The 22,742-nt window shown below is 39.5% G+C and overlaps 2 protein-coding genes across 2 annotated transcripts; both read left to right on the top strand.

Annotated features, from left to right (window-relative positions):
- Positions 1–1,320: 1,320 nt before the first annotated feature.
- LOC120739102 (inward rectifier potassium channel 16-like) lies at positions 1,321–3,337 on the top strand. The gene has a single exon (XM_040040767.1). The coding sequence runs from the start codon at positions 2,001–2,003 to the stop codon at positions 3,138–3,140; it is 1,140 nt and encodes a 379-aa protein (XP_039896701.1). The 5' UTR covers positions 1,321–2,000; the 3' UTR covers positions 3,141–3,337.
- A 516-nt stretch (positions 3,338–3,853) lies between these two features.
- On the top strand, positions 3,854–9,419 carry LOC120744538 (inward rectifier potassium channel 2-like). Its single transcript, XM_040049018.1, has 2 exons — positions 3,854–4,036; positions 5,989–9,419. The coding sequence occupies exon 2, from the start codon at positions 6,237–6,239 to the stop codon at positions 7,551–7,553; it is 1,317 nt and encodes a 438-aa protein (XP_039904952.1). The 5' UTR covers positions 3,854–4,036; positions 5,989–6,236; the 3' UTR covers positions 7,554–9,419.
- Positions 9,420–22,742: the final 13,323 nt, after the last annotated feature.

Below are 22,742 nucleotides of genomic sequence, written 5' to 3'. Positions count from 1 at the left end.
TTTGGGCTGACATTTATTAAACTGTCATGAAAACTGATTTGAAGATGATGTTGATTGACACGACTGTACAAACATTAACATTATTTGGTTTCATAATTAAACCACAGGAGATGTAAGATTAGACCTATTGAGTAGCCATTTATCTCGAGAGCAGATAAACAACAGCACGCAGCTCATTCAAATAAGTAATAAAAACACTCACTGGAAGGACATAGCTTATTGATCTGTGACTAAGATCCTGAAGAACAAAACTGGTAACAAGCTTAAAGCGGTGCCTTTGATTGTCAGGTGTCATTTATGATATCAATAACACCCGAAGTAGGCGTGTGTGCTGCAGACAAAAAGTGATAAAACCGTCTTGGCTTTGCCTTATTTTATGTGTTAGGTGTGGTTAAAGTTTGACATCTGAGGTAACATTTGGAGGTGAAAACTGTTAGAGGTTGTTGGTGAGTAATTATTTACCCTTTCAATAACAAACACAGATTAATAACTACACCGCACTAAGGTCAAGATTTTTGCTTAATTAACCGAGACAAACCGAGACTTAAGTTCTTAGGATTCGAGTGAAAACTTACAGTAGCTGGCCTTAACTTTTTATGACTTTAATTTCTCAGAAGTCATTTGCACTCTGTTATCAAAACACTGGTCACTGCTCCCTGCTGGCCATTGTCACATCTGGAAGACAGCAAACTTGGCTAAAATTCAAAACTAAAGAGATTAGCCGAAGTGATTAAAAAAAGGTTTTTCACTGAGGAAAATAGGTTTTCCCATAGCTTGAGTTAATCTTGTTGGATGGTCGGGGCCTAATCTATATAAAGCAACAAAGTCTGTAACAGTGAGTAATTTAGCAAGCAAAATGTGTTAAAGTAAAGAAAAATGCACAGACAATACAGTAAAGGACGTATCATTATGAAAGAATTATGTCAGGCACTCAAACAGAATATTAAGCTTGACAGGATAAAAAAATACACACTGCGTAACATCTAACAATTCTGATCATTAACAGTTGAAAATTGAAATTGAAAAAAAAATTGATCCAACTAAGTTAATGCAATATTTTTCTTACTTAAATAACGGTTAAGTACAATAGGATCAGAAAACTAGTGTTTATGGAAGCTTGTTGAAATGCCGTGAAATTGACATTTTGACTTAGATCTGCCTGGTAACTGTTTTTTGGGCTTTTTTTTCCCACTGGTAGAAACATACATGTTTGTTCTTTTTCCCGTAAAAAAAAAAGCTGGTGTTTTGTCCAAGACAAAAACAACATGAGAGGAAGAAAATGGCATACTTACAATATAACAGAGGAACATGCCGTGCTTACATAAGTCTGTGTAATTGCCCTAATAACAATTTGGTATCAATATGATAAAAATGGTTTTGGACCTGGATTATATCTGACCTCTCTTAATGTCTTATATAACTCTTTCTGTGCAATTGATTGCTAAACGTAAACATTAATGTGTGCGTGCAAGTTACAATGCTCGGCTTGTGGTTTGATCATTCACTGAACGATGACTGATTTATTAATTTTTTTCCCATATCTGTACTAATGAGTCTGACCAGGGGCGACCACAGCGCTATTTTTTTATGCCTAACTGTAGATTTATTAACTGGCTTATTTTCAGTGCTGGTAATTTAACAGAACTGAAAAGAAAAATTCCTATTCACAATTGCACTTTTTTATAATGTGGCCATATAAGTGTTTATTGAAAGCTTTGTAATGGAACTTTTTAGTTAATCATCAGCCAACAAGAAGCAGGTGATCACGAGGTCTATTTTTTTCACACCTGCTCATTTTCTGCTAATAGCCAAAGGCACAGAGTGACCGTGGCTGCTAAAACATGAAGGTTTTGAGTCTGCATCTACATTTTAGTCACATGTAATGAGTGAATGAATACATGACACGTTACTCAAGGTAAACTAAAAACTTGATGTTTTAGTCTGCATTTTCATGTCATCTCTGTCTTTCTGCAGGAGACTGAACTTTAGATTTAATCAAGATGAGCACAGAAAGAAGTGAGCAGGTCATTGATACCTGCTGCACCACAGTCCACACGCTGGGCAGGCAAAATGCAAAGAAGGAAAAGAGTCTCCGCTACATGCAAAAAGATGGCAAATTCCCTGTGATGTTTCAACAGGCCCCTGGAGACTGGACCACATATTGGATCGACATCTTCACCAGTCTTGTAGAGATCCGCTGGAGAATGATGTTCCTTATTTTCTCCCTTAATAATATTGTGTCTTGGCTTCTTTTTGGTCTGTGTTATTGGTTAATTGCCCATGTAAATGGAGACAGTGATAATGCAGATGATGATCTCTGTGTTTCAAATGTGCGCGACTTCACTGGGGCATTTTTGTTCTCAATGGAGACCGGGGCGACTATTGGTTACGGCTACAGGCATGTAACCGAAAACTCTATTGTAGCTATCATTGTGGTGACGATTCAAACTGTGTTTAGCTGTCTTCTTGACACAGTTGTCATTGGCGTTGTTGTAGCTAAGATGGCATCTGCTCGTAAGAGAGCCCAGACGGTGGGTTTCAGCAGATGCGCGGTGGTCAACTTACGAGACAGGGTTCTGTGTCTGTCATGGCGCCTCGGGGACTTCAGAGGTAATCACATCCTGGAGGGGGTCGTCAGGGTCCAGTTAATCCGCTATGTAAAACGGCCAGTGGGGTCACTTGTAATCACTTACCAGGACTTAGATATAGAGGAACGGGAGATTGTCCTCGCCACACCTACCACTATTATTCACAAGCTAGAGCCTGGCAGTCCCCTGTACAACATGGGTCCTGATAACCTGCAGGACAATCGCTTTGAGCTGGTAGTTTCTTTCACCTACACAGGGGACTCCACAGGAATACTCCACCAAACACGTGCTTCCTACACATCAGCAGACATCCGCTGGGGCCAGCGTTTCCAGGACATGCTGAAAATGGGCAAGAAACACTACAAGGTGGACTTCAGTCTTTTTCATGTGACCACATGGGTGCCGGTGCCTTTCCTCAGTGCAGAGGAATACAACAGGAGGGGACGTCCTGCAGATGGCACCACACTTATACCAATAGGGAAGAGAAACAGACACATTGCTCAGGTGAATCTTAACATCAATGAGGAGATGATCCTGCAAACATTTTTGTAGATGAAATGACAAAAGAAATCAAAATGAAACTAAAATGCAACTTTCACTGTTCCCATAAAGATTATGTGATAAGGTGAGCTTTTGTAAATATGTTTATAGCCAATGTAAAATCATATAATACAGCATTCAGAAATTCATGTTTGTTTCTGCCATGTAAAATGAAAGTGTATGTGAAATAAACTGGAAAAATCTTCTCTTTGGTCATTTCAAAATGGGTTTTATTTCTAATTGCATGATAAAAAATAGTACCAGTCATAAAAACTACTTTGAGTCCTGTGTATGTAATTACCTTTGTAGCTCTTTACCTCCCCCTTGTGTTCACCCACTCAATATTCCTGCAGTCCTAGAGATTTTTGTGCAGGTCAGAGATACAGTCATATCGTTCTCGCACAGTCACTTTATTTACTTTAGACTTAAACACCGATTAACAAACACCTTACCTTACCACCTTACCTAAATTGTATTCCTGTGACCAGCGTCATGCATGTTTGTTGCTTGGTTCCAGTTTCACCGTGAAGTTTTAAAAGTGATGTACACTGAGTGTCCCAGTCTGCCAAAAAGTACATTAATAAATAAACTATAAATAAATAAGAACGATATAACCTCTTTTTGGACTAGAAACCTTAAACAGGCGCTGCAGCTTTCCATTGGTTGTCACTGCCACAGGGGCGGGGATATGCGCACGTGTTTTTTTAAAGTCTGTCTTTTCAACCACAAATATCTTCTTCAGTATTGCTGGAGAGGGTTATGGCAGAATTTACAGCTCCACACGAGAAGCCAGAAAAAAGTACTAACAGAACGTCGAGATTTAAAAAAGGGCAAAGTGCGCATATCTGGCGCACATATGGAACTTACTGCGACAAGAAACGATCCTATTTGCAGCCAAGGACTAACAGGTAGGTAAAAACATGTGTTGTGGGAATGTTCTGTGTAGTTATGGATGTGGGGACATTGGGAGTAGTTGAATGTGCGTGTTGATGTTAAAAACCGTGAAAAATGACTTTTCACGGTTTTTAAGGAATAAAAAGTTTTGATCAGAAAGTAATACCACTTTCTGCAACAATATTATTGTTGTTGCAGTGTGGTTTCAGAGACTGCAGGATGTGAACTGGATGTTCTGCAAGGATTGTCTTTGATTTGAACTAAACTCTTAACTCTGTAGTTGGCGCGTGATAAACATGTTGTTTACTGTCTAATAAAAAAGGAAATTACATACAGCATACATACATATGTATATATATATATATATATATATATATATATATATATATATATATATATATGTATATATATATGTATATATACACATACATATATGCATGTATGTTGTGTGTGTGTGTATGTATATATATATATATATATATATATATATATATATATATATATATATATATATATATATATATATATCGATTTGTGTGATGAAAAATAGACCACCTTTATGTAACCAGTTTCCATCTGCCTCAGCTGTTAGCTCTAAATGAGAACACATGCAAAACAAACAATCCCAGGTTGTGCAGCCTTTGGAAGCCTTTTCTGTCACCATGAAACAACCTGCTGTAATAAGTGATGTGATACTGAGCAGATAAAAGCTAACTGAGCGGGAAAGTACTGAATAGTGCAATAAGGAAGGAAGCTTGCAATGCACTCAGTGCAGGTTTATCAGGACATGCAAAGCTGGAGACTCCATCCAAGTGTTTGAGTTTGTGTTCCACAATACACCAGTATAATTGCTTGTATAAGACTCCTTGCAAGTGTATGGGAGAAAACAAAATAAGATAAAACATTTTAAACTTGGAACAAGCATGGTTTAAATTTCCTGAAAATACCAAGTAAAATACATTGAAACCTTGAAACCTATTAAACAAAATGTTTTGGCATGCTTTGCTCTGTGTAAATGGTGCCTCATATTATGAGTGGCCTGTTGCTGTTTCAAGTTGACCCCACAATGACATCATAATAAGTTGAGAAAACAGAGACGATGCAGGGAAACCACGTCCAGCAAATCTTATCCCATGTGACCCTTGACAATATCTAAAACAATTTAAATGACTTGAATGACTATCAAAGAACTTTGTTGTTGTTGTTGTTGTTTTTTTAAACGGGCTACAATTTCAGAGTTAAGAACAATCAGAATATTCACTGAAAAGGGCTCTGGACTTCATTTATGCACTTCAGATGTGAATCTCTGATGAGATAATGAGTTTTAAAAGTGGAGCAGTGATTTATTTTGGCACCACCAGAGCGTGTCTGGCTGTCCATAACCTTTTGTAGCCTGTGGTGTTGTATTTTAATGGACCTCTCATGCCACACACATCAAGTCAATAGCTTTTCTAATTTAGCTGTCCTTGTTGTTCTATTACATATAAAGCAAGGCTACTGCTTCATTAATTGTGGTTCAGGGCAACTCTGTATTCGCTCAGTAATGACATGTAATAGCTTGTGAATGTGCAATAGGTTTTTACATGCATGCAACATATGATTCTGTTATGTCTGTCCAGAGCTGCAGCTTGTAATGTATTTTTCTTTAAGAGATTTACTAGATTAACATGAACTTGATCTATAATTTGACTCCGTTCCCCAAGGAAGGGCCCGCCCTAATTAATACTTATATTAAGCAGTGTAAACATAATTTCCTACTTTGCCAGGTGTCTAATACTTTCCTTCTATTACTGCTAATTTACCTAATCTGTTGACTGTGCTTTCTGACTGCTCAGTTTATGCATTTTCTGAGAGTATACTAGAATTGTGCTATTAACTTTAGATGTGCACTGCATTATTTATTTAACAGCTACCACACACCTAGCTGTGCTGATCTATGTTGTCTCTCTGTCTATAATTTCCACAGCCCACTTTACTAATGAGGTCCAAGCCAGGCATCAAAGAAGAGTGACCAGCCCTCACCAACAGTGCTCATCACTGGCAGAGAAGCACAGACCTAGTCTCCCCCGTCCCTCACAGGACTGAGTCCTGTTTCTCACATTTTCTGCACAAGTTTGTCCTCAAGATCATTTAAAACTGTTTCTCCAACGCTTCTACCAAAAACTTAGACTGTTTTCCAAAGCAGAATCGGCCCAGCCCTCCCAAGAGGAAACTATGGGGAGTGTGAGAGGCCACCGTTACAGCATTGTGTCCTCTGAGGAAGATGGCATGAAGCTAGCGAATATTGCCATGCCAAATGGCTACGGCAATGGCAACGTCAACAAGGGGCATACGCAGCACCAACATCAGAGCCGCTTCGTCAGTAAGGATGGCCACTGCAATGTGCAGTTTATCAATATGAGCGAGAAAGGCCAGCGTTACCTGGCAGATATCTTCACCACCTGCGTGGACATTCGCTGGCGCTGGATGCTGGTCATATTCTGCCTTTCTTTCCTGCTGTCATGGCTGTTCTTTGGCTTTGTCTTTTGGTTAGTGGCTCTCTCTTATGGGGACTTGGAGAATGAGATTCAGATGTGTGTTTCCAACGTGGACAGTTTTACTGCTGCTTTTTTGTTCTCAGTGGAGACACAAACCACAATTGGCTACGGTTATCGCTATGTGACGGAGGAATGCCCCGTTGCTGTTTTTATGGTCGTCTTCCAAAGCATCGTAGGCTGCATCATTGATGCTTTTATCATCGGTGCCGTCATGGCCAAGATGGCAAAGCCCAAAAAGAGGAATGAGACGTTGGTGTTCAGTCACTATGCTACAGTGGCCATGAGGGACGGCAAGCTTTGCCTGATGTGGCGGGTGGGAAACCTGAGGAAGAGTCACCTGGTGGAGGCCCACGTAAGGGCCCAACTCCTCAAGTCCCGTACCACTGCCGAGGGAGAGTTCATCCCCCTGGATCAGGTAGACATTGACGTAGGCTTTGACAGTGGCATTGACAGAATTTTCTTGGTTTCTCCAATTACCATTGTTCATGAAATTGATGAGGACAGCCCATTTTATGAGCTGAGCAAGCAGGAGTTGGAAACATCAGAGTTTGAGATAGTGGTGATCCTCGAGGGCATGGTCGAGGCCACAGCCATGACTACTCAGTGTCGGAGCTCCTATATTGCCAGCGAGATCCTCTGGGGCCACCGCTTTGAGCCAGTGCTCTTTGAAGAAAAGAACTACTATAAAGTGGACTATTCTCGCTTTGACAACACCTATGAGGTGCCCAGCACGCCCAGCTGTAGTGCCAGGGAACTGGCTGAGAAGAAGTCCACTGCCTCTAGCTCGAGGAACTCCTTTTGTTATGAGAATGAAGTGGCTCTTGAAAAAGTTGAAATGGAGGAGGAGTTTGAGGAGGAAGAAAACATGGTAATGAGGGGTGTTGAGGTTTGCGCACTTGAGGACAGAAACACAGATGAGGTGTTAGACTCTGAATGCAACCTTGACTCTTTGCCTTTAGAGTCAAGGCCTTTGACGGCAGAATCAGAAATATGAACCCAGGTTAAAAACTGTCACAGGGTACGTGAAGCTTCATATGACTTGGGTCTCTATTGCTGTGTTTGAAAATACAGGGCAAATAAACCCTGCAATTTGAGTATGAACTTCTCAGTATGCAGAAGCTCTCACATGAAACAACACGTACAGACAAATGTGTTGTGTATGGTGAGAGATTAACTGGTTGCATGGTGCCAGAGGAATAAAATGGGATCGATGCCTTCGCTAATACACACTGTGCAGTTTGTTTCCGTGCACAATGCAGAATATTATCCACGGTAAAACATTTGACTAGAATAGTCAGTTCATTTAATGACTAAATTTGCCTATTTAATCACTTGCATATTCGTAGTTTGCACTTTTTGCATGGGGTTCATCTATGGTGTAATACCTCATCCTTGTGGAATAAATGTCACAAGGTGTGATTAGCTAGACTAATTTTATATATATGTAATTTTATACATATATAAAAAACAAGGAATTATTTGAATCACATGTTTTCATCATTCTTTGCAGCAACAACCCAAACCTATAAATTTCTAATCATACATTTAATGACAACATTTTTGTTTAACAGGCTATAACATTTTTACAAGTTCAGCCACCATTAAATAAACAAGGTATCATTTGTTAATGAGCTGGTCTCTTAGCGAAGTTTATTTGCAGTATTCTTCAATGTGTTGGTCTGAAAGCTCGATTGAGGATTAAAATTATGTCTTGCACAGATTACGGGCATAAGTACACTGCTGTCCTCAACCTATCATCTTGTCTATAGAGCATCTCTTGCAATGTGTGCCTTAACAGAAGTCTTAGTCCCAGTAGAGGCACTCAGGTGGTTTGGCTTCGACTACGCACACAATGCATTAGATGTAAAGCAGAAGAAGTAGCATTAAGATGTGATTCATTGTGCAATATACTGCCACTTCTTACAGGTCTCTGTGTTGTAATGTGCAATACTGTTCAGTGGTGGAAAGTGACAGGAAGCTCAACCTTTAGCCAAGGCTATAAATGTTGATGACAGCTGCTGCTAAGTTACATATTGTATGTCAGACAGAAATCTAGAAGCCAAAATGTATTATTTGTGTTTTAAAGCGTTTTGAAGTTTGCCGATGCAGCCTATAGTTTTATTTCTAGCTATAGACAAGCATGACTCTTGTCGGTGTGTTTTCCAAAGCTTTAGTGCACTTTCTTCCTCACTTGAGATTTTTCCTCCCAGTAAGAGCAGAAACTAGGTTATTTCCCTAAAAGCCAGATGTGCACATATTAATAAGAGGCAACTGTAACACATCTGTTAGTTAATTGGAAACTTGAACTGATCCTCATCTAACAGAGCTTGGCTTTTGAAACACTGAATTATTTGAATAGCTTTTTAACATGTTATTTTAACATCAGTGTTCTTGGCAACTTGGGAGATTTGCAGAATTTGGAATTTTTTAACCTTCTAGCTTCCTTACTGTGGGTCTTGTGAAGTTATTTGTCATTTCTGAATGGACCCCTGCTTTGTCTTATGAAAGATCAGGACTAATAATTCACTTACAATCAGAAATCCTGGCCGGATGGAGAGGGCTTGACTTCAGTCTTACGTAACATTAAGCTTTACCTATTACTCTAGGAGTTATTATGACACATTCGAGCGTGGATAATCTCAGTGGATGCCAGAACACTGTAATGCTTTTTTGGTAAGGATCTCACATGGGCACTTCTCCTGTCTTAGATTTTTATTTTTCTACCAGGGTCTTCCCACCTTCCTGCACAAACCACAGACTGAACAGATTTTTTTTTTTATCTTTTGTAAATTATAATGCAAATACTGTATTCTGATATTGCAGTTGTTGAAAACAGTTTGTCCTTTTTTCAATAAAAAAATTAATAAAATGAAATCATTGTGAAGTTGATGCATTAATTGTAAACTCCGCATCATGGAGATATTGTGTCTGCATGATCTTGTGATCTGACTAACTATCCATCCTGCTCTGTCGCTTTTCCCAGCAAAACTTTATAAAGAGCTGTGTGGTGCTGTGACCCAAATTTCCAGCTGTCAAAGCTAACGCCATCAATTTCTGTATTTCAACAAACTGATCCACTCCACTTCTGTGAAAGCCCACAGTGGCAGGTGGCTTAACTGGATATAATTTTTAATAATGACACAATGGAAAGAATTTCGACTTCACTTTTCTCTGCCTTTTCCCGTAAACTGTGGGAAATAAATTCTGCGGTGTACAATGTCTCAAGGGAAAGTGTTGATATGTAACAGTTAGGGGTGCAACGATATTCGTATCGATATTGAACCGTTCGATACAGTGCTTTCGGTTCGGTACGCATATGTATCGAACAATACAACATTTGTAATTTATTTTATCAACTTTCCTTCTGACGATGCTGTCTGTGTTGAGCGCTCAGTGAATCTGCGTTCGACTACTCCGCCTAGGCTGCACTGTCGAGCGCAGATCCACTGAGCGCTCAACACAGACAGCATAGTCAGAAGGAAGAGTGCAGGGCAAGCTAGCAAGACAGAAGTTAAGCTCTCCTTGCAAGATGGACCTCCCCCACTCTCATTCAGATCTGGCGTTTGGAATTATTTTGGTTTTCATGTGACGTATGACCCTGAAGGTAAGCGAGTCATGGACTAAAGTAAAACAGTATGTTGGATGTGCCACGCAATGCTTAATTACATGGGTGGGAACTAGTGTGTTAGCGCAGTTAGCTCGTTAACGTGTTGGCCGTCTAGCCCCATGCACGGGGCGATCGGCGGTAGCTCATTAACGGAGATTTGCCGTGTTGTGGCGTTAAGGTCATTTCAACGAGATTAACCTGAAAGCACTAGTGGGAACACAACGAATATGACTGCACATTTACGCCGACATCATCCTAGTGCAAAGACAAAAACAACAAGCATGCTACTAACTTTAGCCGAGTCATTTAGACAGCTGTTAGCACATGATTCTCCTTATGCTGCTGAGAATATAGCCCAGAAGAAGCGGATAGTATAGCTTTTATTTTGGAAAGAGACATTTCTCTGTAATAAACTCTCTTTTCCAAAGATGAGTAATTCCTCAATCAGATACAGGGCTCGCAAAATCGCTAGCCTGACGTCCTGGGGCTAGCGATTTTTTTCAGACGGGCTACCAAAATCTATCTCTTCCCTGCCCGTCGGGCTATTGTAGGAAGGAAAATATATGTCAATGCTTTTGCATTCTTTCAGAAATGTAGCTGGGTAATTATGTCATTGGCATCGGTGAGCCACTGTCAATATGTGACATATTGAAGTCGCGTTTGAATTTGCGCTTGTTTTTTTGCTTTCACTTTGCAATCGTGCGAACTGTGTATAGAGAGCGACAGCACTGATCTGTGAGTGATGATAATTTGTGCACCAATTCCTCTGACATCGTCTTATTAATCGTTAGCTTACTATGCAAACATGACAAGTGAAATCTCCCGCAGCAAGCTTAAACATGTGAGAGGTTGATCGCGCAGAGAATCGCTGAGCTTATGTGAGTCCGTGTGTAAAAGCAGCACGATATATATTTTAGTTCTGCTGAGCCAAATAAGACAGGTCGGGGTGAAGAAGTGACAGCCAAAGAAAAGCTTACCACAAAACGGAGAAGTTATGACAAATGAGACTATAAGGCAAAAAGAAAGTGCAGCTTTATGGTTTCATGGACAAAATAATTTCTGTGGCTGCAATATGACGAGCTAAATAACCAGGGCTGCACATAAGTGGTCCGCAGGTGCGCATTCGCTGTCAAAATAAAAAACGCGCACAAGGGTTAGGGTTAAATTTAAAAACTGTACTTTTGAGTTAAAATATATATTTATAATTTTAATAAATGACAAATTAAAAAGGCATGAACATTTTTTTTGTATCGAAAAAATATCGAACCGTGACACCAAAGTATCGAACCGAACCGAACCGTGAATTTTGTGTATCGTTGCACCCCTAGTAACAGTATAATATCAGAATGCGTAGCTCTGTTACTCAAATCCTTTGCTAAGAATTTATTTTGAATGGAAATGCTCTCATATTCGCTTAGATACTTCAGTTGAAATGATATATGTGCTGCTCAGTAAAACAAATTGCGTAACAAACCAATATTCTAGATGCAATATGCAGAGAGGATATGCACCATGCAATGCCTCTAATTCCACATTTACATGCACAAAATACTATTAAGCCACAGATCTGATCAATGTAGCTGAGTAATAGCTGAACTTCTGTTTTGCAGGTTGACACGGCTATCTGCAAATTTAGCTATTTTCCATCCACAGCACAGACTGATCCTAGTCTCATCCATGCTGAATGCAACAGATTGATCTCGCACATCCGCTGGGAGGCAGTGGGCTGATTTGATTTGTTTCTGCATAGGAAGTGTCCCAAGCCTCTGGGCTTTTTCCACATTAGCCAATCAAAATGCCACAAAGCTGGAGTTTGGAATAAAATTGAGGGCTATCCCTTTTTCCTTCATAGCAAATTAATTTTAGTTCAACAATTACAATTTTCTGTAAAAATCAATCTTGTTGTCAAAGAAAGGCAAAAAATTAATTTTAATTCTTATTAGCTGTAAAATCCTATAAAGCCGAGTCCATATTTGTAGCTTCCTTCTAAAAATATCTTCTTAATTTCACCAGTATCACCTCTAAACTTTTGCTATGATCACAAAGGAATTTCACTGGATGCGGATGGTGGATGGTGACTGTTTAGTCCATGCTGCGTGCCCTATTTGCAAGAAATCGACAGCCAGCGCCGGCCTGAGAGCTCCTGTCAATGCTTCTGATGACGTCTCTCTGGCGAATTCCCTTGAACTGGCTTATTAGCAATAGACTGATCAATCTGACCTTCAGATTAGAAGGATGAATGTAAACATAAACAATTAACACGTGAAAGAACATACAGTATAGCTTATGGGTTCATGTTAAATATGGTAGCAGTTGCAGCAATTTGAACAAAAAAAACCCTCTGACATACTCCATGTTTCAGACCTGAACATAAATAACACATTAAGATATGACCTCCTGTCAAGTCTGTAAAGGCAGAAATGTCCCTGGATTATCTCAATGGCCATCGCTTGCTTAAAGTTTATGGTCATAATTTTAAAATGTATTAAAAACACAGTCATATTTATTGCTCAAGAGGAAGACTGTCTGTAGTCTGGAAAGTTGGTCACATCTAGGAGGGAATTATATCAGAAAAACTATCCGAGCCTCATCTTATGTGGGCCACATCCGCAGCTTGTCACTTTATAAATAGCTGTAACAGTGTATTTGCCCTGAATTAACGTCCTAAGTGTCCTGGTGAGGTCATTAGGCGGCAACAAGATTAATGCCGTAAATCAGATTTAAAAAAAAGAGGGGGGGATTACAGAGGAGTTTCCTCTTTATTGTGAAAACAAATTGTGAAAATCCAAGACAGTGACATGTGTGCATTTGCCTGATTAAATGACTCCGGTCTCTTTGTTTTCACTGGGTTAACCTTGAATCATGAGTTCTAGCAGTTTGATTTGAGCCGATCTGTGTCACTTGTTTTGGCTTATTGTTTCTGGTCATCTAACAGCTAAGACATCTCTGTTACAGTCACATCAAATGCTAGTTTAGCTCAAGCAAGCCACTTGTTTTTCCTGATAGATCAGCTGATCTAAATGCCACCTCATATCAGTTCATGGTTCATCTTACATCCTTCTATGCATCATTTTGGCAAATCTAATATAGGGCATGCACCCCACTTCAACCCTAGGAGTTTTCAAAGATGTGTCTGACTTGCCTGCTCCATTTTGTACAGTTGGTCTTGAATCTGATCTCCCTACTTTACGCTTTTTTTAAAAAGTATGAGCATAGTTGAGCCAGGCCATAGAGTGGAGCCATACTGCCAGTTATGAATAACTGTTAAACTACACCTTTTACTAAACAAACCTCTGAAATTGGGATTAAGAGACAGCATCGGCATTTTGGATATACTAAACAGTGGTTTGGGCCTTGGATTTTGCAATAATATAACTAATGGCAAGTATATGTAAACCTCATAGAAAGTCTGTGATATATTGCTGTCACATAAGAAGACGGGGAATTGCGTCAAAATTCAGTAATTCAATCATAAATTAGCCTTTTATAAATCCTTGATCTTTAGTGTAAATAGGGGGGAAAGACACCATGACACCATAATGGTGTTCTGTGAGTGCATCAGGATTAAATTAGGTAATTATATAATTCTGATGACATGGCAATTACATAAGTTTTCTCGGTAGATCTGGCAGTGCAATGGAGGCCTGCTGACTGTCAGTCGATGATGGCGGTAGGGTGACTGACAATGGGGAAAAAATACTGATACTCACCTGCTGCATTTAAATTGCCACACCAAAAATGATCATGTTGCCATATTTCTTATGTAAGGACACTGCTGCAGCAGAAATGCTAACCCATGTAAATAAAAGAAATGCAATCTGAACAGTGCGGAAGCACGTGACTGGTAATGGGATTAACTCTTACACAAGCACTCAGAATCTAGCATTATATAGAAGAGAATCAATTTTTTGTCTCTATGTGTGATTTATATTCACACATAGATTTTTATTCTATAGATTTACAGGCCATTACACACAGAACACTGTGGAAAAAAACAAAGCAAAGTTTAGAATTTTTCCAATCTGAACTTGTCGTATAACATATACAACACAGTGCGTTGCATTTCTGCAGTAAATTTGTCCTTTAAAAATGCACTGTAAAAAATAGTCAACATCAATCAATGATGAGCTGGTCCTGAAACAAGAAGAGGAAAAAACTGAGATTCTGAGTTCATCTGATTCTAAAGAGAATTTCATGGTTTGATCCAGGAGTTAAAGTTGTATGATGACTGCTTTCGCACTTATTATAGGATGTCATTGCAGCAGTTTGAGCTCTTGTTGTCAGAGCTGTGGCCACAAATGACAAATTATTTCAGACGTGGAGCAGCATCATCCATGTGTACTCAGTAAAATAGTATTATTTTACTATTTGTATTTATACCAATGCCAGTTTTGCCACTGTGCCAACACACTTGTTGCCAAATGCATTGGCTTGATTAGGCTGATCTGTTTATCTGAAAAATATGAAATAAGAATAGCTGCAATAAGAAGAGTCCAAGCATTCTTTTTAAAGCAGGAAATATTTGCACAGATTTTACGTATATACAGTATATAAAGACCTTCATAGCCAAAAAGCTGATGTAAGCGGTATTTAGCATTAAAACATGTTAGCATGATAGTTGTTAGCACATTGATATGAGCATTTAGCACAGAGCCAGTAATTGTAGCATCTGAGATTACGCGATACAATCAGTTTGGCATTTTCTGTTGGAGCCACACAGTTTTACAGTTCATTTTAAAAAGTAATAGAGTGCCAGATCACAGATAAATGTGTTTCACTAACACGGCCAACACTCAACACACTTGTCAAAATCTTCTGCTGTTGAGTGTTTAAAGAAGTTTCTGGCTAATTTATTTATTGGTTTCATTTTATCAGCCCGGGCGATTTCAACTTGATTTTGCCCCCTTTGTGTTTTTTCAGTTGTTACTCAAGTTTCATTGTTTTGCCTACCAAGAAAAATTAAAAAACGATTTCACGTTACATTGGCATGCGTAACAGGATTATGCTGTATCAAATTTCAAGTAATCCTTGCTAATTTTTAATGTCGTTTCAGCTACAATAACCTTACACATTTGCACAAACACATACATACACACAGCACACTGACACTCATTTTGGCCTCATCTTTGACAGCTGAGTGTCTCATGACACTCAGGGGAGGAATAGGAGAATCCAGCAGGTACAATATGTTGGATGGGATTCAGGCTTTTTCCATTCCCCGAGCCCGGTGAAAGACAATATGTATATTTATTCACAGTGGGTGTGTCCGGTCACACAAGCAGCAACAAAAACTGCATTCAGCAGATTGCAGTAGTCACATTTACATGCTGTCAGTTTATTGTTGTTCCCACTTTGCGTTCTCATTTCATGCAAATTTCATTTTGCAAACATTGTCATTTAGGCACGGTGCATGCACGGGCTTGCAATCCTATATGTCATATCTCAGTAAATGCTTGTCTATTAATGCCTCTGATCTTCTGGCTCTGGCTCCTCTGACCTTGACAGAGACAGCCAGAGCCAGTAAACAAAAGTGATCCCAACTTTATGGTCATTGTTGGCTCATAACCAGTAGCACTTTGTACTTAGAGGACTTGGCTGTGTGCGGTATCACACTTTTTACTTATTTATTTATTTTAACCTATAATACAGTTGCTTCAGAAAATAAGAAGCAATAGCTAACATGCAGCCTTCCTGTCCTCCGTATATACTGCACGCTTCCATTTCAGCATCCCCAGCATCTACTTGCAGCTCAAATGAGCTACTCGTCCTGAGGTGGAAGTGATACATTATAGGATTAACAGGTGCAGGTAGTCATCACTGTTTTGTGTATCTCTGTCTCCTTAAATGTCTTCTTTCTGATTTGCCCGTTTTATGTCATTCTTCTGTTTTGTCATGCCTGCAAAAGTATCCGGTCTCCCCTTAAACTTGGTTAGTGAAGTCTGGAAAACAATAAAGGAAAATAAAACTTGTGATTTCATTGACGGATAATTTAAATGGAACTGGATACTTGAGAAGGGTTTGTTTATGGTGACAGCTGAGGAGTGATGGATTCCTTTCAACTGTGTCCAGCCCTTGAGTGATAAAGGTCAACATTAAACCGGTCTTGTCAGCCAGCGACTCTTGTACATTCATATACAGAGCACAGCCAACTGCAGGCCTAAGTGCCAAACAGGACATTGTTTATTTATGTCAACCAATATCCGACCAAATTGTGCTGGCCGTAAGACTAAATATTTTCTTATTTACTTATTCAAATCTTCTCGATGATGTTTTGACAAAATAAATACAATTCCAGAGTTTGAAAATTATGATAGAGATGATCCTTCGCTGTAATCGCTGGCACCCAGTTCGACCACAAGCCTGTTTCTTTAAGAAGCGCACCAGCTGGCTCCATGTTCAAAGAACAAAACTGCTCATTCAGTGTTGTAAATCTGTTTTTGTGAATGGTGCGCTGTTTTCTTTCCACTGAATGTGTGGCACAGCAGCTCCCTCAGGACAAAACAGCTTCCACACCTAAAAGAGCCAACAGCCAGGGTTACCATAACGATATCTGGGCAACAAGCGACGTCAGCTCCAGTATGGAACCCTCTGCGGGGCAAACAGAGACACATAACAAACTTGGAATCAAACTCTTGTTGTTTGTTCGGCGTCCCGAATAGATGATGATAGTATGACATGTTTAATTATTTTTAGAGCTCATGTGACAGGCTTTGTGGCTGAACCTTTGCTCCCCGGTAGATCTCTGCTGCTCCTGCTGTTGCTGCGCTTCGTGTAACTGCTTTTATCTGATTTGCAATGAGGCCCGCAACACTTTACTATATTTGCCTTTTTGTATTATTTTTATAGAATTAGCTTGGGAGCTGTTCTTCACCAAACCCAAAGTGTGGCAAGGTAACAAATACTGTATAAACAGCCAATAAATTTAGAGTAAATATTCGGTCTTCTCTGTTTCGCAGAGGATGAATTCTGTAGAGCCAAAATGAAAATTATGATTAACAAAAACAGATATTCAAGTTCTAAGATTATACATGTTAGAATATTTCTGCAAATGTAATCAGTGATTCTTTTCGACATCTGCTTGGCAATTAGACGTCGCTATTAATCCAGTATTATTAAAAACTTAGAGCACAAAATATGCTTATTGAAAACTATTCTGACCTTTTATTATCATCATTCAAACATCATCAAACAAAAATCCGCAGATGGATAAAAAAAATGGTCCTTGAGTATATTCACTTTATTTATAATGTTTATAGTAAATGTGCTAATGAGCCCACCTCATTTTTGGAGCACATAATATTGCTGAACCTAAACCTGACCAACTGACACAACCCTGAATAGTAGCACTGCCCCCACAGGCTTGTTGAGTACTCACCAAGGAGCGATGGGCACACCACTTCATCTGCCTCTCCTCTTACCCTGATACATCATCACTCTCTAAAAGAGTAAATCTGGACTCATCAGACCACATGACCATTTTCCATCACTCCAGTTCAATCTTTATGTTTCCCAGCAACGTGAAGCCTTTTTTTCTTGATTAGCCTAGCTGATAAGTTCTCTTCTATATTGTGCATGTAGAAATGTTCTTAAACAGTTGTGACTTCTACTCTTGTTTTTTTTTGTTTTTTTCTGATTTGATTTCAAGATTTTTCTTTCTACCACATTTCTTCCTTGAGGGTCCAGCCAGGTTTTAATAACATGTTCTTACCCCATTTTTAATAGTTTCAGCAACCTCTTTAGGATATGTCTTCTTATAGGGTTATTTTAAAAAAAAAAAGGAGAAGCAACTCACTGCATCAATTAGGGTTAATTAGCCTGTTGTCAGTCAAAACTCATATTTAACTTATATATTCACTGTGCTGCTGTGGTTACTCGCTGCATTGTTTGAACTCAGATAACCTTGGATATCTGTTAATGTCAGATAAAAACGGTTTGTCTGATACTATAACTGTTAATCATGGAAGAGGCGAAGCAGGAGTCGCAGCGACACACCATCACAGAGATGTGGAGCAGACCCAAAGTGAATGCGGTCATCTTCTTCCTTGCTTTAAATTTAATTCACGTAGAACAAGATTAGAGGATCCAATCAGTGGTGACACTGAACCTGGCACCCAGTGGAATGAGACACCAGGGAGGCCTAATCATCCCCATGACTCGACTCAGCTGCAGCAGGCCAATGAAATCCCCTCCAGACTAAGCAGATGGTCGATATCATCTTCTTTCTTTTCTAGGTGAGATTATCTTTTAGGCTTCAGACTTTACAAGTGGATGTTTACTGCAGTAGTGGCCTTTCTGCTATCCGGTTGTGGGACGCTAATGTTTCCCACTGCTGTGTGAGACCCAAAGTATACAAACAGCGAAAGGGTCGCCAATGTTCCCAGTGTGTTACAGTGATCATGGATTTTATACATGCATACACTGAATTTCTAGTATCATAATAAAATATAACTGAAAGAAATTGAAGGGAAGCAAACAAAGACTCTAAAAATAGTTAACATATTAAATGCATATTTAAGTAAGCAAAAAGCTTCCCCATTAAAAAATAAGTAAATAATACAGACCAAAATACACACACACACACACACAAAGCAATTTCCTCATTATGCTCGGGCTGCAATTTCTCCAAACAAGAAGATTATTTCTTACGTCACAGCACAATTTTCTCTTCGGCCCTGCCTGTCCTGAGATTACAGAGGTAGTTTATGCTTGATTTAAGCAGGTCGCCCCAAAGGAAAACAATGCAGAAAAAAGCTCGGCATGAGGTGACACGTGATCCCCTGATTAGGAACTCTAGAGGGGAAAGAGTGAAAGGGGAAGAGCAGGCCAAGGTCGACATGATAACACTGATGATATCAAAAATAATAATGTAACATTTAATATTATCAGCTTTGTCGCTTTAAAAGCAAATACACAATATATCACGAAACCAGTACCTGTAGTAAGACAAGTGATACATATGATAATGATACATCATCGCTCCTCTGGCAAAGTAAGTAATGTGTTGCATAGCAGGGTAACAAAGTAGGCACTGGCTATCCAGTGCAGTCTAATTAATGTGATGTAAAAGAGCCACAAGAGTAACAGAAGCTACTGTATCTCTGCTCAAGTAGAGCACTGAAAACAGGGCAAGTTTTCTGTCCAAAGAGAGTAATGGGTAACAGAAGAGGAGCAGCACACCACTTAAGGACATCCCCGTGCCAGAGAGAGGGATCAGCTTTACACCTGTGGGCTAGGTAATCAACGTCGTGCCCTGATCTCTTTACTTTCCTTGTCACTTACAGCACCTTGGAATCAGCACAAAGACCAAGGAAAAGTCAGCCTTCTGATCTCAAGACAGCAAGAGTTATACGAGCAAAAGGGAACGGGAAAAAAGGAAGTGCCTTGCCAGAATTTAAGTGAAAATGATGTACTTGCAATGCTGTGACCTCATGTGAATGTGCATGTGGCACACTCTTTTGTCAACTGAAAGATTACTTTGAAAAGGAGACGCAGCACATACGCCATCATCCTTTTTCCCAGAAGCCAGGATTATTTGTGTCATTTAAATTTTGGCAGACTTTGAAATAATCTGGACAAAAGTCAACTGCTTTGCCAAGTCTATTTTAAAAACAATACATCATCCCTTTCGTGAGAGACGATTACTTTCCATCGCTAATTAAAAGAAGAGGGGGGGAAAAGTGAATGGGGTGTGTTAAGGGATATTGATGCAATCACTGGATCTAGCAGGGCCACTGGAGCTGGATCAGCTGACTGGCCCTGCTCCTGAAAGCAAATCATAGCACTGGAAAGAAAGCGTTTCCACTTTTCACAGTGGCTTTTTGAAGATGAAAGATGATCGTGAGCTGATGAAACGAGGTTTACGTATGCACTATGATTGATGGTGTTTTTTTCCATCCTGGTTATACTGCATGAACAGGCACAGAGAGGCAGAGAGGTACTCACGATGAAAAGCATCTCACTTTGGGATTCTGTGCAAAAAGGTTAAAAAAACAAACAAAAGCAAAACATTAATTTACGAATTACTGAAACTCCATATTTAAGTAAAAATATGACATTGCATGTTTTGCTCGTTTTACATCAAATAGAGGCAGCGGGAGATAAGCAGGAGAAATACATGATGGAATATCTAAAGGTAGGTATGTAAATATGTAAAAATTGTGTATGTTTCTGTTCTGTGTCTTGTGCACTGTTTGTTCGTATATGTGTATTTCTTGCTGCTGTTACACCCAAATTTCCCCTTGTGGGACAATTAAAGGATTCTTCTAATATGATTTGGCATAAACAGACCATAGGGAGGCTGAGTCTTTCAGAAATAAAGATGGGCAGGGATTACCCTTGTTCAGTGAAGGCTACAGTGGCCTCCCTACAACCAAGGCCTTTCACGCAATTTTAAAACTAAAACAGAGGCAAACTGCAAGCATGGAAAAATGTTTGGCTTTCAAAACTTTAGCTGCTGGTTCCCTCACTTCCCAGTGCTTAAAGGTTGCCAGTCAAAGAAGAGATGATGACTCAGAATATGTTTTCATTCAAACTAGACTGGCAACACTGAATAAGTAGAAACGAATCTGCAGATAATCTCAGTTAATCACTGTACTATTTATGAATCAGTTACTGACTAATCTTGATATATTGGTGCAATGGCACTGATGCACTGGGAATGTATTCTGTTTTAGATAATATACATTTTTCTAGGCACTTTTGCTCTTTAGCTACCACTTTGGACCTGTCTCCCAGGAGCTTGAGCAGCTATTTAGTGTATAGTTGACAGATCCTGTAAGATAAGGATTAGCAACAGGAATGCAATGGGTCACCATGTGGTCATTTAGTGTGTGTAAATGTATCTGTGCACTAATTTTAGTGCAAAGTCAATTCCTGGGTGTAGCACACATACACACTCGCCTGTTTTCTCCTTTGTCCTCCCCTGGGCCAGAACACTATTTAAAGGTTCCAGGAAGAGATCGAGGATGTGGGGGAGATGCTTGAGGAGTTTTTAGGTGCTTAAGTGGTGTTTTAGAATCATATTGTGTCAATATTAGACACTGCACATGAGTTCCAGTTTTATTGTTTCCTATTAGAAAAACAATGACACAACATCCTCCAGGCTAAAGAAAAGAGGGACGGTGTTTTTCAGGAAAGGCCAAGCTAGAATCTTATACCAGATGAGAATGGGAGAGCATTTCCTCCCCAAAGTCCAGCAACTGGTCTCCTCAGTTCCTAAATCTTTACTGACTGTTATTAAAAGAACAGTGGATGCTACACAGTGCTAAACATGGGCTTTGTCCCAGATCTTTTGAAATATGTTGCTGCTACCAAATTCAAAATGAGCTAACAATTTTCATGAAATACTGAAAATGTCTCACTTTAAATACTTTATGATATTTGCGAATCACTAGATCCAGTTTTTACTGCTTTTGTTTTCCAGAATGGGAGTTTATCTTTACAGACCTGTTAAAAGTACATTTTATATTATGCAAACACTGTAAATCTGTATGGATGGACCACGTATGAGACACTGCACAGGACCACAATACTAGGACCACACAAGCCGGCACACGTAACTGTTGAGTTACGTGTGCCGGCTTGTGTGCGTGTGTGTTTGCAGGTAACAGGCTTGGCACAGAAAACTCGTAAGCATTCTTCATTTCATTCAGGAATATTCTAGCAGTTTGATGGGTGTTACCATTCTGCTCATTTGCGCAGATGCCTACCAAAACACAACTGGTAGATCAATAGTTGCTTGTCAGTAATGCTGGAGGTCATCAATGGAAACATTGAAACGCATTTACGTAATCAGGCAAATGGGTGATGAGGGGTCAAAAAAGCCCTTGTCTCCTCCTTTAGGTCTGGCTGAAGTTGCAGCGTGCAAGCAACAAATTAATTGACCTGGGCTGGAATAAATATTCATCAGTGAGGTTATTATTCCAGATTTGGATGGTGAGGGCTCTGCCTTCAGCTGTGGTTTGACAGGAGAGGCTGCCTTGTCTCGCTGCAGCTGTTCAACTTGTTGACATCAGTTCACAGCACTTCTGCTCCAGCAGTGATTGTGAAGATATTAAATTTCACCTTCTTCTGCTGTCCCGAGTTTTAAAATAGTCCAAATGTTCCCAATCATGCAGTAAACAACACACCCTCCTGGTTCCCTCAGCAGTGCAATCCATCATAGCAGCAATCTTAGCAAAGGGCTATTACTGATTTAATTATGGTCTCTATTAATGTTTCATACTTTATATGGTGGAGGAATCATTGCATGATGACTTGACTAAACATAACTGAGCGAGGGTTAGAATTCTAAGCAATCGAAACTCGTACGTCACACTCACCTGCTTTGGGTCTTTGCAGTGGATCCATTTTACTGAAACCATAAACTAGCACAAACATTGGAGCTGAAATTTGATTGTAGAAACCTTTACCACTCATTAGATGGGCATCTGAAAGTACACAGAACCCATTTGCCAGTTTGATTAAATATACTGTCATCTCTTTTTCATGAGGAGTACTGATGACAAATATTTGCTTTAATATGTGCTCTGCTTATTTACACGTGCACTTCATTCTGCACACAGGAAGCAGCACCGA

This window comes from Simochromis diagramma, unplaced genomic scaffold, assembly GCF_900408965.1.
Source record: "Simochromis diagramma unplaced genomic scaffold, fSimDia1.1 OVJJ01000321.1, whole genome shotgun sequence".
NCBI lineage: Eukaryota > Metazoa > Chordata > Actinopteri > Cichliformes > Cichlidae > Simochromis > Simochromis diagramma.
The sequence above is the reverse complement of the archived record's forward strand: the minus strand, read 5'-3'. Positions and strand labels throughout refer to the sequence as shown.